Below are 16794 nucleotides of genomic sequence, written 5' to 3'. Positions count from 1 at the left end.
TGATACAGTGACCGTTAATAAGTATTACTCCCTCTGTCTCAATTTATATAATACTTTTCATTTTTCGAAATACAAACAATAAAAACTTCATTCAAAGACTCTGCGTTCAAAGTTAGGTTTCGCCAAAGGATGCCTATTTTCTTTAAATATTACAATATTGAGTAAAAGTCCCTAAGAAAAATTACCTTCGTCTACCAGATCTTCGACTTCTTTATGAATTTTATCAGCTCGATTTGACAACCATATGAGCGACAGCCAAATGAAAAATTGTAGAAAAACGGTCAAAAATAATAAGATACTCTCACCTTCCATATAATTTTCATTAATATTTGTAGCGAAATTTGTTTTATATATTCTAGGAAAATGTGTCAACCTTATGAAAGATAAGCTCAAAAATTCATATTAAGAAATGAAATGAAGAGCTGTCAATTACCTAACAATTGGAATAATGTTGAATCAATATATCAAATGTGATTAAAAGGGTCATATGATAGTTTCAATAATGACTATTCTTTAATATTATTCTAGCATCAGGCGGCTTCTCATACTAGTAACATTTTTGGATATAGCTTAACTCAAAACGCTAGGTTAGAGTATCTTGCAGAAAGATTTCAAGATAGTAGATGCAAACAGCATGATCTGTTCAATTCTAAGTGATATATACATATACTTTGCCATAGCTAAGGAAAACTGCTACATATTGTTATTTAGGAGAAATCTTTTTGTTGGTGCTTTATCGAAAAGTCGAGTCTAAATAATATCTCAATCTGCCAACTTAATTAATAACTAGTCCGGTACTTCATTAATGCAATCTTCAATTTTAGCTCCCAATTAAGTTTATGATTATGCTATAAATAGAGGCAAAATGTTCACTAGTTTCCTCATCCTTCTTACAATTTTCATAATTCAAGTGGTAGTTATATCTTACTATATAGTTTCTAGCAACAAAAAAATGGGATCAAAAGCATTTTTGCTAATTGTTTTGACTATTTTTCTCGTGATAACCTTAGAGGTTGCCGCCAGGGAGTTCGCTCAGAGCTCCACCACTCCCCTAGATTACGGTACGCTCCCTCCGTCCCATATTTTGTAAATGTATAACCGTTTGAAGAAACAAATCGTTTTTTCTTTGATTGTAATTTTCTCAAGCCTCTTTTTAAATATCTTGAATCGTTAGCTAAGTTGTCTTATAATATTTTTCGTGTAATTTTCAAATGTGTAAATTTCAAAAAAAAAAAAAAAAGAAGAATCTATACTGAAATTCGCATCTTAAATTAAGTATTTCGATCTCTTCACATAAATTAGGACAGAGAGGATATTTAATATCTACAATAAAGAAGAATTTCATTCTAATAGTTTTGTTCGGTAATTACAAAAATTATAAGAAAACAAATTTTAAAAAGTTAAAACTTGGTAAGAGTTGGGTGGGTTGGATATAACCCATTGTTTAATTCATATTTACTCAACCCATTTCATTTAAGTAAAATTCAGTGTAATAATTCATTTATTAAGTCAGGTCATTTTGATCCATCCAAATTCAGCATAAACCGTCCATTTGTCACCCTTACTAACACGCATATGTATGATTACATGTGCAGGACAGGAAAATGATGCAAATGACGCCAAATTTCTAGGAGTAGGACTTCCAGGATTTCCAAGAGGCGGATTTGGAGGATTTCCAGGACAAGGATTAGGTGGTGGCCGTGGTGGCGGATTTGGTGGTGGATACGGTGGCGGATATGGTGGTGGTATTGGGGGTGGATTTGGTGGTGGATTTGGTGGTGGATATGGTGGTGGCCGGGGATATAATGGCGGTAATCCAAGAGGTGGATATGGTGGATATCCTAGAGGTGGTGGCTTTGGAGGATGGCCTTGCAACTAATTAATTAATTACTATGGAATATTTATGAAGAATATTCATGCTACTTTTTCGCTTACTTTTTCATGCTATACAGTTCCGTCTTTCAGCAAAAATAAAATAAAAAATCAGGGTGGCTATTTATATGTTTAGTGTGTTTTAGTAGGTAGTAATAAGTTTTGTTGTTGGAAGAAGATTAAATGTATCAGAAATGTCGATTCACTTACTATGGCTGGATGGTCATCATGTCATGTTTAGATAACAATATCAGGGAACTTATAAGTTTATATGTGTCCTTTTTCGTTTACATGTAATTGTCACACAAATTGTTAAGTGAAATCATAGTGAGTTATTTTTGCTGTTGTATTTATTGCCTCGGACTCTCTGTTCCACATTACATAACATTATTATTATTGTTGAGTTTAAGTTCTATACATTAATTATGTATATAAATTTTTTACACAATTGCCCGGTCTATATGCTACACCAAAAGAACCACAAAAAGATAGACAAACCTGTTTTGCAGTACAGCCATAAGAGAAAATTTGATCCAGTGTCTTAATTTGTGATCAACAACAACTACATTTAGATGGTCCAAACACCCCAAAGCTTCTGATAATACTATCGAAATTTATCCTTTAAAAGTCTCATCATGAAAAAAGAAACTTCGGAAGGTGTCTTCTTGTGCCATATGTTTAGGCTAGTAAGAGTTTTGTTCCTTGTCTTTCACATAGACGATAGAGAGCAGATGCAGAGTACCAATATCAAATTCATCTGAACCAGTACTTTCGAAGCGGATTATAAATTTAAATATAAAAATGCAACAAACAGCCCTTTAATTTCTTGGAACATTCTGAACTTCCTTAGGAAAATCAGCCTTAGAGTAGCATGTAGTATATATTCAGTGTCGTAAATTTATTCCTCTTTTTTTTTTTTTTTTTTTTTTTTTTTTACCAAAAACCATTCATCCGGGCTTTCACTTCCCAGGTGATGGGCGGTTTGGCAAGACCCCTACCACGTCCATTGAATTCAAAAAACAAAAAACAGTTACAGTTAAATAGAGGGGGACATAAGGCCTTACCTCCTTAATGTTTTTAGGACAAGAGCAAACCTATCCTATGAAATTTGATGATCTAACAGATCTTACAAGGAAATCATAATGCATTGAAACAGTGATTAGTTAATGCATTTTAGAGAATAACACTATCAAGGAGGATCAAATTGCCAAGTAGCATTCTTCTTAACTCTCCTCCGAAAAGAAGGGAAATCCAATTTATTCGTCCTGAGGGGACCTCTAATAACTTTTGGCAGGTCACATTCTTGCAAAAAAAATATCGGAACCTGAATTTGAGCAGCATGTTTGGCTAGAGAGTCCGCAACTTCATTTGCTTCCCTGTAACAGTGCTTGAAGGTGATGTTCCTCTGTAGAGCTTTTGATTGAATTTTTCAATTATGTCCTGAAGCTTCCAAGGAGGTTTGATGATGCCATTGATCAATTGGACCACTATCATGGAGTCTAGTTCCACTTCTAAAGCTTCAAAGTGATGGTTGACACACCAAGAAATGCCTATTAAAGCAGCCTTTGCTTCACTGTAGTTGTTAGTGCAGAATTGAATAGGATAGGAGAATGCCATAATCATATTTCCAATTCCGTTTCTCACAATACCCCCAACTCCGGCTTTGTTATGATTCTTCATGTAACTTCCATCCGTGTTGAGCTTCCAAGCGTTGCCTACTGGTTTGATCCATTTGATCATTTTGCTTGTGATCACTGCCTTGAAATTTTCTGCCATCAGACAAACTTTGCTCCAATTCCAGGTGTAGTCTATAAATTTGAATTTTTTCCCAAAGGCCACCTTGATCTGAAATAGAGATTGAAAAAAAATATTAGAGGCAGTGATCTTTTTATTCTCAAAATTTCTGGTGCATCTTGCTTTCCAAATTTCCCAGCAAACTATCACTGGGGTGATTAGTAAAAGAAATTTGTGAACAATGTTTCTAGGTTGTTGTCTCCACCATTGCCAAATGATTGCCTGAACAGTGTTTCCTGTAATATTCAGTCCTAAAGGTCTGGTGATCATGGTCCAAGTTTGCTTGGCCAATTCACTAGCTGCAAATACATGATCTCCTGTTTCAAGACAAGCTACCCTGCAACAACAACAACTAGGACCCTTGTTAATGTTAAATCTTGACAGAAACGCATCAAGAGAAAGATTTTTCATGAGAAGCTTCCACATAAAGAAAGAAATCTTGAAAGGAATTTCCTTGATCCAGATATAGTTATAAATGGGATCAGCCATGACTTTGTTTCTAAGGAACTCAAAGGCTGTTGAACAGGTAAAAAGACCATTAGTGCTTAACTTCCAAATAGCTTCATCTTTTTGTCCTTCCTGTCCTATTGGAATTCCTCTAATTTTGCATTTAACTCATCTTTTAGGAGATTAGATAGGCTGTTCTGCCTATCTCACTAGATAGAGAGGCTTAATATGCAACTCCCTCAAAGCACTTGTAACTTTTTGGTTCGAAAGATGAATGAGATGCAAACTTTTGACTAAAAAAACGAAAACGTACAGAAAAGTTGCAAACAGTAAGTACAAAAGACTTCCTTTTGTTAATTATTTGTCCAAATACAGCTCCATATAGATCTTGAAATTCTTCATAACTAATTTAAGAGATAGTAAGTCACTAGAAGAGAAGAGAGTGGTATTGTCTGCATAGCACAAGTGCGTTAATGTTGGACAATTACAACTTGTATAGTGTGGGATAAAACTCTCATCTTGTCACTGATTAGTAGGACATACAAAAGTTCATCTCCAATTACAAATAATGAAGGAGATATTATGTATTTAGAATTTTAGTTTTCTTTAGAGGCTGATGACTAGCTTAGTTCAGTGGGTATTAATTGTTGAGTTACACTTTATAACTTTACTCTTACTTGTCTCAATTTACATCACAACTCTTTCATTTTAACCAGTTCCGAAAAAACATAACACAATTATATATTTAGTAACAATTTAATTAAAACTTCATGTTTTACCCTTAATGAAATGTGTTAGAGCCACACAAATATCAATGACTTGTTTTAGACCACAAGTCAAGGTTTTCCTTTTACTCTTAAACTTTGTGCTCAGTCAAACACCATCATATAAATTGGACGAAAGGAGTAGTATATTTTGTTGGGATTCACGTTTCATATATCAGTGCCGCAAATGGATTTGAATGTTTTATTTCTCACTGAGCATATAGCTTAAGTCACGTGCCAATCACGTTCCACCCCAATTTGGGACATGTCATCTTTAATTAAGATAGTATTGTTACACCCCGCACTTTCAGTGTTACACCCCGTACCTCGGAGAAGCACTTGTTAAATTTGAATGTAAGTATGTCGAGCTATGGCTAGGTAAAACAACTTTGGAGTGTGAGGAACGAAGCATTATTAAGTATATTGTTAAAGTAAAGGATGAATTATGATCCTGTAAGTCGTAGTCGGGAAAGACTATTTTGAAACACAAGAACATGGCCATTATCATGTATAATAAATGATAAATATCATGTATGGAGAGTTTCAGACGATTTCGAGATCAAGCAAATTGAAGAAAATAAATTTGACAAAAATTTGAAAAGTGCCGGCAGATTTTCAGTCAACTTTGGAAGGGCATATCGCCTAGTATATTAGGAGTTTTAAGGTGTTTCAAAAGCCTAAAATGAAGTTCACTGAGTCTAGTTTCTAACGCAACAAACCACTCATCGATAGGACATCGGAGTAGCGAATTATGAACGTTACAAACTGAGCTGACAAAGGCAGAAACAAGACTGCTACAGTACTGCTACAGTACTGATACAGTACTGCCGACCCAACTCACTATAAAAAGGCTAAAAAGACCCCCTTTTTCATCATCATAATTCTCCAAATTGTTCCAGAATTTTTAGCAAACAAGAGGGGCTTTTGTGCCACATAAAAGTGAGGATTTTGAGCAAAATTTCAAGCTACGGAGTGCTAATCGAAGTCCGGACAACTTGTAGTCGCGATTATCATTTCGTTTGTGTTGGAGTGAGCTTGGAAACAAGTAGATATTGAAGATCTTGCTACTTTAGTAAATATAAGGTATGAATCATTGAATCTCCCTCTTTATCAACTTTGATTAAGGAATATTTGCAAGAATAAAGGTTATAGTTTGTTGTGTTGATGTTGTTGATTTATGGATTGAGGTTTGAAGAGAATTTTGGATAAAAATATATATATTTATCTTGTAGAATGTTGAGAATGTTGTTGTTGATGTTGTTGGTATTGTTGTTGTTGAATGGTTGTTGATATTATAATTTCGGGCTAGGCATATAAACAGGGGAGATGCTGCCCGAATTTCGACAGAATCTAAAAGGATTTTAATTAAGGGCTTAAGATGAGCGTATGATGATGATTCTAACAATAGTATAAATCGTTGTATATGTAGATTACGAGGCTACGAATAATCTTAAGTGAATTGCAAGATAGGAAGTAAGTTGGAAGTCGAGAAATTATCTTCCAGGTATGTTAAGGCTAGTCCCCTTCTTTCTAAAGGCATGATCCTTTCATTATAAACCTTTGTGTCGTACCCATAATATCATTGGTTCTGCAAATTCTAGAAGTCCACAAATTTCGTGATCCTTGTGATGTTATTGAGTTTCTAAAGGCATGATTCTTTTCCTACCAAACTATGCATGAATTCCATGAAAATTTTCATTTCCAAGAATGTTAGAGATTCATGACTCTTAAAGTTTTTATGATGGTAAAGATGAATAATTTTTTTATGATAACCATGATAATGATTATGAGGGATTTATTTATCCAAACTCCAAGGCATACGGATTTCATGTTATTATGAGATGATTCTTATTGATAGATATTCCCATGTACATGAGCTTTATATTATTATGAGGTGATTGAGCTTACTTTGAAATTTCTTAATTTCCTTCATTGTTGGTAATCTCACCTTATGACCCTTGTTCCTTCAAGGTGGGATAAACGAAGATAATTGATCCATAATATAATCGGAGGCTACCGACTTTACGTCACTCCGATATAGTTGTGGCTTTTGATTGGGCTCTTATGCATGCTTTATATATATGTATGTATTTTCTCACACCGCGCCGCGCTATAGTCGGTCGGGCATGGCACGTAGATGTGCACACCACTGCAGTGGGCATGTTATGATATTGCCCCGGACACGGGCTAATGATGATAACACCGAGCCTTAATGGCCGGGCATGATCCTATATATATATATATATGACACCGAGCCTTAATGGCCGAGCATGATACTATATATATATGACACCGAGCCTTAATGGCCGAGCATGGTACTATGTATATGTATAGAAATGTTTCTTTTAAAGGCTAAGCATGCATGACATCCGCCTTATGAGGCATTCAGATGTATAGGTTATCTCTCTTATTCTATGTTACCTTTCATATTTATATTATGGTGTTATTCATGTCTTACATACTCAGTACATTATTCGTACTGACGTCCCTTCTGGTGGACGCTGCGTTTCATGCCACGCAGGTGTATACAGATGAGTAGAGGATATTGCTAGAAGATGTTCCAGCTGGATTGGCGAGCTCCATTTCCTTCCGGAGTGTTGCCGAGTCAGAGTATCTATGATATGATCTATTGATTTATATTAGAGACTTTGCAGATAGAGTCACGTATATAGCATGTCAGTCTTGCAAGCAGCTCTGCAAGCCGATGTATCATTATGTTACAAATTTCATATGATTACAGCTTTTACTTGATTTGAGAAAGACGAAAAGAATGTTTTTTTTTTTTTGAAAAACTTTCATTATGCATTTCATTTCGTGATTTAAGAGTCTAGTGAGATTATGAATATAACGAGAACCAGCGGGTTCGCTCGGCTCTAAGTAAAGGGTCGGGTGCCCATCATGCCCTATCAGGACTGGGGTGTGACAAGTATTAATTTCTAGCTAGTAAAATAATCAAGACTTTTATAACATTTTTGGATGTAGATTAACTAAAAAATCTAGGTTAGAGTATATCTTCCAGAAAGATATCAAGATATATATAGTAAATGCAAACAACATGATCTGTTCAATTCTCAGCCATATATACATATACTTTGTATAACTAAAGGAAAAATGCTATATATAGTTTTTTAGGAGAAATCATTTTGTACGTGCTTTATGGAAAAGTCGACCTAAACTATATATAGTTATTTAGGAGAAATCATTTTGTACGTGCTTTATGGAAAAGTCGACTCTAATCAATCTATGAATCTGCCAACTTAATTAATTACTAGTCCGGTACTTCATTAATGAAATCTTCCATTTTAGCTCCCCAAGAAGTTCAGATGATTATGCTATAAATAGAGGCAAAATGTTCATAAGTTTCCTCATCCTTCTTACAATTATCACAAAATCAAGAAGTAGTTATATTTTACTATATTGTTTCAAACAAGAAAACAAAAAATGGGATCAAAGGCATTTATGGTTCTAGGCATTGTTTTGGCTATTTTTCTTGTGCTAACCTCAGAGGTTGCAGCTAGGGAGTTGGCTCAGAGCTCCACCACTTCTCAGGACAACGGTATACAATCTCTGTCTCATTTTATGTAAAAGGGTTACTGTATAAAGAGTTAAACCATTTCCTTGACTGTATTTTCTCAAAACAAAAATTAAATCTTGACTTGTTAGTTAACTTGACTTGTAATAAATTTTAGTGATATGTAAATTCTATTTTTCTTTTTAAAAAAATCGAAGAATCTATCTCTATTTCTTTTTCTAAATTAAGTATTTTAATCCTTTTACTCACCACTCCCAACCTATTCATATAAATTGGGATAAGCTACAATACTAATTATTTTTTAAAATAGTTTTGTTCGGCAATTACAAAAATTATAAGAAAACAAAAAAGAAATTAAAATGTGGTAAGAGTTGGGCGGGTTGGGGTACGGCTCATTGTTTAGACCATCTTGGCCCTATCTATCTCAGTACGAGTTAACTTCTGAACAATGACCTATTTAATTATTGGTTCAGTCCATTTTAATCCGTCCAAATTTAACACAAACCGTCCAAATTCAGCACAAACCCTCCATTTACCAGCCTTACTAACATGCATATGTATGATTAATGGTGCAGGACAGGAAAATGAGTTAAACGACGCCAAATTTCTAGATGTAGTTATTCACGGACACAGAGGAGGAATGGGACGAGGAATGGGACGAGGTGGATTTGAAGGAGGATATGGTGGTGGCCGCGGATATAATGGCGGTTATCCCAGAGGAGGATATGGTGGATATTATCCTGGTGGTGGCCGTGGACATAGTGGTGGTTATCCAAGAGGAGGATATGGTGGATATTATCCTGGTGGTGGTTATGGAGGATGGCCTCGCAACTAATTGATTAATTACTAAGGAATATATATATATATATATATATGAAGAATATTCATGGTGGCTATTTATATTTCAGTATTGTGTGTAGTAGCAGGTATAGTTTTGTTGTTGGAAGTATGAATAAATGTATAATAAACCTCCATTCATTTAGTATGAATGGATGGTTATCAATTATCACGTCAGGTTTCTTTACGTAGTTAATTATATCAGGGAACTTACTTTATAGTATGCATCCGTTTTCGTTTACATGTAATTGTCATCCAAATAGTTAAGGGAAAATCTAATAAAGTTATATCTTTCCTTTGTATTTAATTATTGTCTCTATTCATCTTTACATAACACATACTTGTTAGCTGAAGCCAAGTTGGAGGGTCTATTTATGTATTATGTCTATTTTTTATACAATCAGCTTAACTTAACTCTTTTACTATTTCTCGTGCAACATCTAATATTCATTTTGGAGCTCCGATAAAAATTGCATGTTCGCACGAAGAAAACCCGTCACATAACTCCAAAGGAAATGAATAGCCTGACCTACAAATGGATTGCTTATGAAAATCCAATTCCTTTAGTGTTGTTGATGGTATATTTCTTGAATTCGGTATGGTGTTAGTGACATACTTAGAATTTAAAGTATATATATAATTATCTATATTGGGAATAATTTATATATATATATATATATATATATATATATATATATATGAATCCCCTTAAATATGTTCCGGTTTTTCCATTACGAAATTAAACTTTACTGGACAAGTTTGAGTGAGTCCTTGTGTATGATCCCTCGAATATTTCTTTTTCACACACATTTAATAATATTGAGCAAGCATGAAGGTCTAACCAGGGAGATTAATTGGAAATTTTTGTCTCGATACCCAGAAATGTTTAAGTCCAAACAAGAGGAGCTACAAATATTAAAAGAGTCTAAGCTATATACACAGTCAGTGTAAAGAATTTTTTATACTGTCTGGACACCAAAAGACCATATCTACAAGTAAGTCTCATTAAAAAGTAGAATTTGCAATCTTGAAAATAAGACATGTTCCCTGCTATCATAAATAGGTAAAGATGAATAATTTGTTATGTATTTAAGTACTTCAGCCAATATTAAAAAGAAAAAGATATAAAAAGCAAAACATGATCGAGTAAAGCATATATATATATAACGTTCATGGTGATCTTATGTAAAACCACTCTTGGCATGTTAGCAAGAAAACCAAAAAAACATTATAATAAAAGCCCATGAGAGTCGAAGAGATTTTCCAGTCGGATGATTCCTGCATTTTTGTCTAATTGCGAAAAAACTCCTCTATGTTCTTGGACAATTTAAGATTTATTTCTTTAACATTTCATTCAAACAAACTCTTACAAGAATTACAAATATTCGATTTGCAAAAGACTTGGTCAACTACACAGTTGACTAATATCTTGGCAGGTCAACATAAGCCAAATAGTTGACTTGATCAAAGCAAAGTGCATAAATAGTAACTAGTACGAAGAAATTGTAATACAAGTGCCTTGAAAAAAAGTACTAAATGAAGACAAATAGCGATGACCCCAAGACTATCAAGGCAAGATCTCTCAACCTTATTTCTTTGGCAACCACACTGTGCGCGGCAACCTCTTTGGGAGCCTCAGGGGAAATCTTAGGTATTTCTACGAATTTATATCTGCCATGTCCACCACCATGCTCTTCATTCTTGTTATCCGATTTCACGACTGCATCAATTGTGAAAGTTAAACAAGCATATATAAATTTGGTATATAAAGAGTCATGATCAAGCTTTATCTAAATGTTAATGAATGTTGCTAGAAAAAAATAGAACATTGAATTATTTAAGGAACGAGAGAACATATATAGTTTTCCACTAGCTTTACCTAACATTATCAGTGGCGAGGTCAGAATTTTCGCTAAGAATACTCGAGAGATTTAGTATACAATGTATAAAACTAGTTTAACTTATACTCTTTCCGTACAGTTTTACTTGTCCAAAACGGACTTTGCACTTCTCTTACGAAATAATAAATTCAGGGCATTTTTTACTATAACACGCATTGACTATTAGCATTTCAAAAAGCCTTGGGCAATGAGTAGTTAATGTTAAGGGTAAAATAAAAATAAAAAAATTTCTCTTGATATGCTAAAGTGAACAAGAAAAAGTGAAAAATTAATTTTAGTATAATAGACGGTAAAAGTGAGCAAAAGGAGTAAATGCAGTATAATTTTCTTATACAAATAATATAATTCTTTGACGAAGGATATTTAATTGACCGTGCTTCAATCTATATGGCTCCACTGCTAAAATAACATGAAGGAGAAAGTGTATTCAAAATGAGCAAATTTTAATGAGAAGATGCTTACAGTACTCTTCTGAAGTGGTGCAAGTCTCAGCCGCGACCTTTGAGCTTATCATTGCACAAATAGACAAACAAATGCCAAGAAACAGAAATGCATTGGAACCCATTTTTTTAAAGAAATTTTTTGGTTAAAGCTTTGTAATGATACTTGAGATTAAAGGATGAAGAAATATATGCATTCTTGAGTTCTATTTATAGGAAGATTTCAATGCATAAATGGTTGAAGGGAAAGACATTTACTTGGAAGTGAAGGAAAAGTACATTTATTTTGTGGACTAAAGAAAATGAACGTGATCTACAAGTCGCATGTAAAGAGTGAAATGTATTCTTTCTTTTTTTGTCTTTGGTTAAAAAAAAAAAGGCATAAAATTATTTCATCCATCCCAAAATAATTTCCTTTTTTTTGTCTTTAAATAGTCAATTTAGTTAGTTTTCTATGTAAACTTAAATTAAATTAACTCAATAGCTTAAATTTAAAACTAAAACACTCGAAAACAGTAATATTAAATTTCATATAATTTGAATCTCAAGAAATAATAATCAATAAATAATTTTGGATGAGAGAAGTATATATAATTTCAGATCATTAAAAAATAGAGGAAAAAGAAGTTGAATTGGTCAAAGCAAAGTGCAAAGAAATTACATGTATGAAGAATGATAAAAATGTCTTGAAGAAAAATATTAGACGAAGACAAAAAGTGACATTCAAATTATATATAAAAAGTACTATAAGATGCAGTCTAATTTTCTCATGTCAATTTGATAAAAATATGTATTTTAAATCAACATTTATGTAATTTGAATTTTAAAAAGCGATAATCAACAAATAATGTAGGACGAAAAAAGTTTATATATTACTCCCTCCGTCCCAAAAATATTATTTTTATTTTCTTTTTAATCTATCTCAAAAAGATTAACACTTTTGTATATTTAAAAATAATTTAACTTTATGAGATGATTTAGAGCCACACAAATATATAAGACTTATTTTTGAACGATATATTTTAAAAGAGTTTTTTTATTTTTTAAAATGGAGGAAATATTTGGGATCTTTACAAAATAGAGGGTTCTCGTGTACTTGTGAAGTCAATAGTATTACAGCTAGTAGTACTGTTGGAAGGAGTCGAGAATAATCGATTCAAAAGTCGTTTCAAGTCTTCTTCTTTGGGACTATATGTGTGATTGGTGACAAGTACGTAGAAAATGGGTGCAAAGTTTACTTGTCCTTAATAAAAAAATAAAAGTAATAATTTATTCAAATCAAATATAATACTATTGTATAATATTGAGACCCCAAATCTTTGGATAAGGTAGATCTAGAGGTGGAGCTACAACATTATACTTCCTCTGTCTCAATTTACGTGAAATCATTTGACTGGGCACAAAATTTAAGAAAAAGTAGAGAATTTTTTTAAATTTGTGATGTAAAATGAGTCACATATATTTCATGTGACTATAAATCATTGCATAAAGTTAAATTATTTTCAAATATAGAAAGAGGTCATTTTTTTTTGCACAGACAAATAAGGAAATAGGTTCACATAAATTGAAACAGGGAGAGTGGGGAGTATATGAGTTCGGATTATTTCAGTAATTTTGCTTAAATTGTAGAGAATATACCACATCAGTGACAGATGAGAATCCAGGGCTCCGTATAAGGCTCGGGCGATTCTCCTCCCCTTGAGCTAGCTTTTAGGGTGTGAGTTGGACTTAATGCCTAATTTGACATGGTATCAGAGTTAGGCCCATACACAGTCTGATGTGGGACCCTTGAAAAAAGAAAAAAAAAGAGGAGGGGCCAGAATGCCCCCTGACCAATTGATCGGTCCCAGATCGATAGGGGTAAAAATATGGTCCATGAACATGCACGCTCTAGACCGGACAATAGACACCGGATGAAATGATGAAAGATCAAGAAAGATCAAAAGGAAAATAGTATTGAACTCAGTTTAAGATGATATGTCTGAGAAATCATGGTATAAAGTTACTGCTAAAAAAGTGAGATTTAGTTCGGTCATATGTAAAGTTGTCTTGCAACATGATGAAGCTCTTTGACAAGCTAGAAAAATGCAACTTAGAGCCGCCTGATGAATATGTGTTGTTCCCTCCTTTTTTTTTTCTAACCGGACAATAGACCCCGGATGAATAAACGTTCGGATCTTGGACGTGAGGGGGGGAAGGGAGGGGGGGGGGGGGGATGAAGAGAATATACGACATTAGTGATGGATGAAAAATATGGGCTCATTATAAGGTTTGAACAATCTTTTTCCCTTTGAACTAGCTGTTGGGGTGTCAATTAGGCTCAATACCTAATTTGGCAAAGATCTTATATTTGTATTAGAAATCTATTAAATCTATATAAATACTTTATTGTGAATTCAATAACTAAAATGAGCTATGGATTCAATATCATGTTCAAAACTTATAAACATCAAATCCTGACTCAACCTCCTAATAAACCGTAGGTTGTCAGCCGTTGCTATTGAAGTCTTCATGTATTGAACGAAAAATTAACTAGGAACCACAACTTCTAGTTTTTCAAGATAAGGATAAGTTAGAAAATTTGGACATACCTTGTTGCGTGTTGGAGGGGCGAAGTCAAACTTAAAACGCGTTGTGGGTTCGGTTGGCAGAAATCAATAATTTTTGCTCAATAAATTTTTTATTATAAATAAATTTTTTATTGAATATGTATAAACAAGTTACCTAGAATTTCAATAAATAAAAAATAATTGTGATTAAAGGATTCATAAATGAAATTTCTGACTCCTCCTCTATTGCAATACTCCACAAGACCTGTTGTCTACGGTGATGCCATTTATGATAGATATCTTAAAATCAAAACATGTGCCAGGGAAGATACCTAGTACATGTAGTATTATCCATTCTTATTTCTGGGATTATTTTTTTCGTACATATATGTATTTTAATTGGATTGGATACACAAGTCTCTTGCTCAAAACCTGTAAAAGGTAAAAAAAGGCAAGGTCTAGTCCTCCTTCATCTGTAACCAATTTTTCAGTGGCAATATCAAAAGATCAGTTCTTATAAAAAAAAAATGTATTTTAAATCAACATTTATGTAATTTTGGATGTAGTGCAAAGAAATTTTGGATGTAGTCTACTTTTCTCATGTCAATTTGATAAAAATATGTATTTTACATCAGCATCTATGTAATTTGAATTTTAAAAAGCAATAATCAACAAAATAATGTAGGACGAAAAAAGTATATATATTATTCTCTCCGTCTCAAAAAGATTGTCTTCCTTTTCTTTTTAATCTATCCCAAAAAGATTGACACTTTTGTATATTTAAAATCAATTTGACTTTATCAGATGATTTACAGCCACACAAATATCTAATGCTTGTTTTGGACCACACATTTTAAAAGTCTTCTTTTATTTTTTAAATTCGGTGCCAAGTAAAACTAAGGGCCCGTTTGGCTTAGATTAAAAAAAACAACTTTTTTCAGCTTATAAGCCAAAAAAATAAGTTGAGCTATCCCAACCTATTTTTCTGGGCTTATTTTAAGCACAAAATAACTTATATATAAGCTGATCAGCCAAACACTTAAAAAAGCTGAAAATAGCTTATAAGCTATTTTCATCAACTTATAAGCTACGCCAAAAGAGCTCTGAGACAATCTTTTTTGGATGGATGAAGTACTTGGGATCTTTACAAAATAGAGGGTTCTCCTGTACTTGTGAATTCATTAGTATTATAGCCAGCAGCACTATTGGAATGAGTCCATAATAATAGATTCAAAAGTCGTTTCAAGTCTTCTACTTTGGAACTTTTGGGTTTTATTGATAGGTTGAATGGGAAATGAAGGGAAAATGAGTTGTTCCCTCTTGCTTTATAAAATAAGCATTTGTCCCTCATAGGTGGTGGAAAGAAAAGTTCTCATACTTAAAAGTAGAAGCACTCATTCTTGTTGCTAAAGGGTTAAGAAGAGGGTCTTCCCTCGCATCGTCGTTGACCAAATTTTCTTTAATTTTAATTACTTAATTAATTATTATTTATTTGATTAATTAATTAAAATATCCAGATCTGACCCTTTAGTGACTCGGATCGGCGTGTCTGACCGTGACCTTTTCTTTTCCGGATTATTTTAAATTTCCCACCAGTTGTAACAGATTTTGTGAAAGGTTGCAAACCTTTCCCCAACCAGTGCATTAATGGCTATAAATTCCAGTTAATACTCAGATTATTACTTACGTTTTTTCTGATATTCTCTATTCTTCTACTCTCTTAAAAGTTTTCTTCTGTGTGTTATACTGTCGTTTAGTGGTTCGCCTGACATCGGAGTTTTTGGTACCAATACACCGGTGAGTGAAATCTTTCTATCCTGGGAGGATATATTCCACATTCAACCTCAGGTACTTGAGGGGAATAATTTCCTTAAGGACACACTGTGCATTCAGTGTGCTAGATTTTTGTTCCTTAAAAATATTTCGTATACTTTTTCTGATTATTTTTCCAGATTCTGTTTTACATTGGTTTATACTTTCTGATTTTGTAAAGTTACTGGTTTCTGGAAATTTGGCTAAGTTACTGTTTCGTAATACAGTTTGATAACAATCTTAAGAAAATTATTGTTTATATATTTATATTAATCTGTATTATGTTTTGGAGACTAAAACCTTCTGGTTTTCTACTCCGTTGGAATTTTTTCTAGTCCAACTTGAAGAACGTAAAAACTTCGTTGGATTATTAAAGTTCATAACAGTGGCGCGATTTGAAGAACATAAAAACTTCATCGAGAAACAGATTTTGAATCAATTTGAAAAAGATATATCTTCTCTATTTACTGTTCTGTTTCATTTGCCATTTATTAAACAGTTTATCAATTATTGACAGTGAAAAAAATGGAAACAGAAAGTGATGTTAATGCTCCTAATGGAACTGCGACTGTTGGTACTACTGTTGGTGTGACTGTTGGGGTAACAAATGTTACGTCGTCAAGACGTCCAAATGTTGCACACGCGATGGCACCGGCAGAAAAACCGGGGAAGTTTTCTGGTATCAACTTCAAAGGATGGCAGCAAAGAATGTTCTTCTGGCTAACTACTCTAGGCATGCAGAAGTTCACAAACAAAAATCCTCCTGTCACTGAAGAAGGAATGCCTGAAAACTAGCGCTTTATGATTACTGAGGCTTGGAAGCATGCAGATTTTTTGTGCAAAGGA

The 16794-nt window shown here is 33.4% G+C and overlaps 2 protein-coding genes across 2 annotated transcripts; both read left to right on the top strand.

The window, feature by feature from the left end:
- Positions 1-897: 897 nt before the first annotated feature.
- On the top strand, positions 898-2221 carry LOC132610580 (glycine-rich protein 5-like). Its single transcript, XM_060324903.1, has 2 exons — positions 898-1061; positions 1596-2221. Exons 1-2 carry the CDS (start codon positions 953-955, stop codon positions 1877-1879), a joined length of 393 nt encoding a protein of 130 aa, XP_060180886.1. The 5' UTR covers positions 898-952; the 3' UTR covers positions 1880-2221.
- A 6037-nt stretch (positions 2222-8258) lies between these two features.
- LOC132610382 (uncharacterized) lies at positions 8259-9548 on the top strand. Its single transcript, XM_060324684.1, has 2 exons — positions 8259-8433; positions 8985-9548. Exons 1-2 carry the CDS (start codon positions 8319-8321, stop codon positions 9242-9244), a joined length of 375 nt encoding a protein of 124 aa, XP_060180667.1. The 5' UTR covers positions 8259-8318; the 3' UTR covers positions 9245-9548.
- Positions 9549-16794: the final 7246 nt, after the last annotated feature.

Source organism: Lycium barbarum, chromosome 9, assembly GCF_019175385.1.
Source record: "Lycium barbarum isolate Lr01 chromosome 9, ASM1917538v2, whole genome shotgun sequence".
Taxonomy (NCBI): domain Eukaryota; kingdom Viridiplantae; phylum Streptophyta; class Magnoliopsida; order Solanales; family Solanaceae; genus Lycium; species Lycium barbarum.
Note: the sequence above shows the minus strand (reverse complement) of the source record. Positions and strands in the feature narration are given on the sequence as shown.

Bases quoted from the DNA above. Each gene is read 5' to 3' on its own strand.
- LOC132610382 (XM_060324684.1), top strand. From the start codon at position 8,319: ATGGGATCAAAGGCATTTATGGTTCTAGGCATTGTTTTGGCTATTTTT. The intron at 8,434-8,984 runs GTATACAATCTC...TTAATGGTGCAG, and splicing joins CACCACTTCTCAGGACAACG to GACAGGAAAATGAGTTAAAC.
- LOC132610580 (XM_060324903.1), top strand. From the start codon at position 953: ATGGGATCAAAAGCATTTTTGCTAATTGTTTTGACTATTTTTCTCGTG. The intron at 1,062-1,595 runs GTACGCTCCCTC...TTACATGTGCAG, and splicing joins CACCACTCCCCTAGATTACG to GACAGGAAAATGATGCAAAT.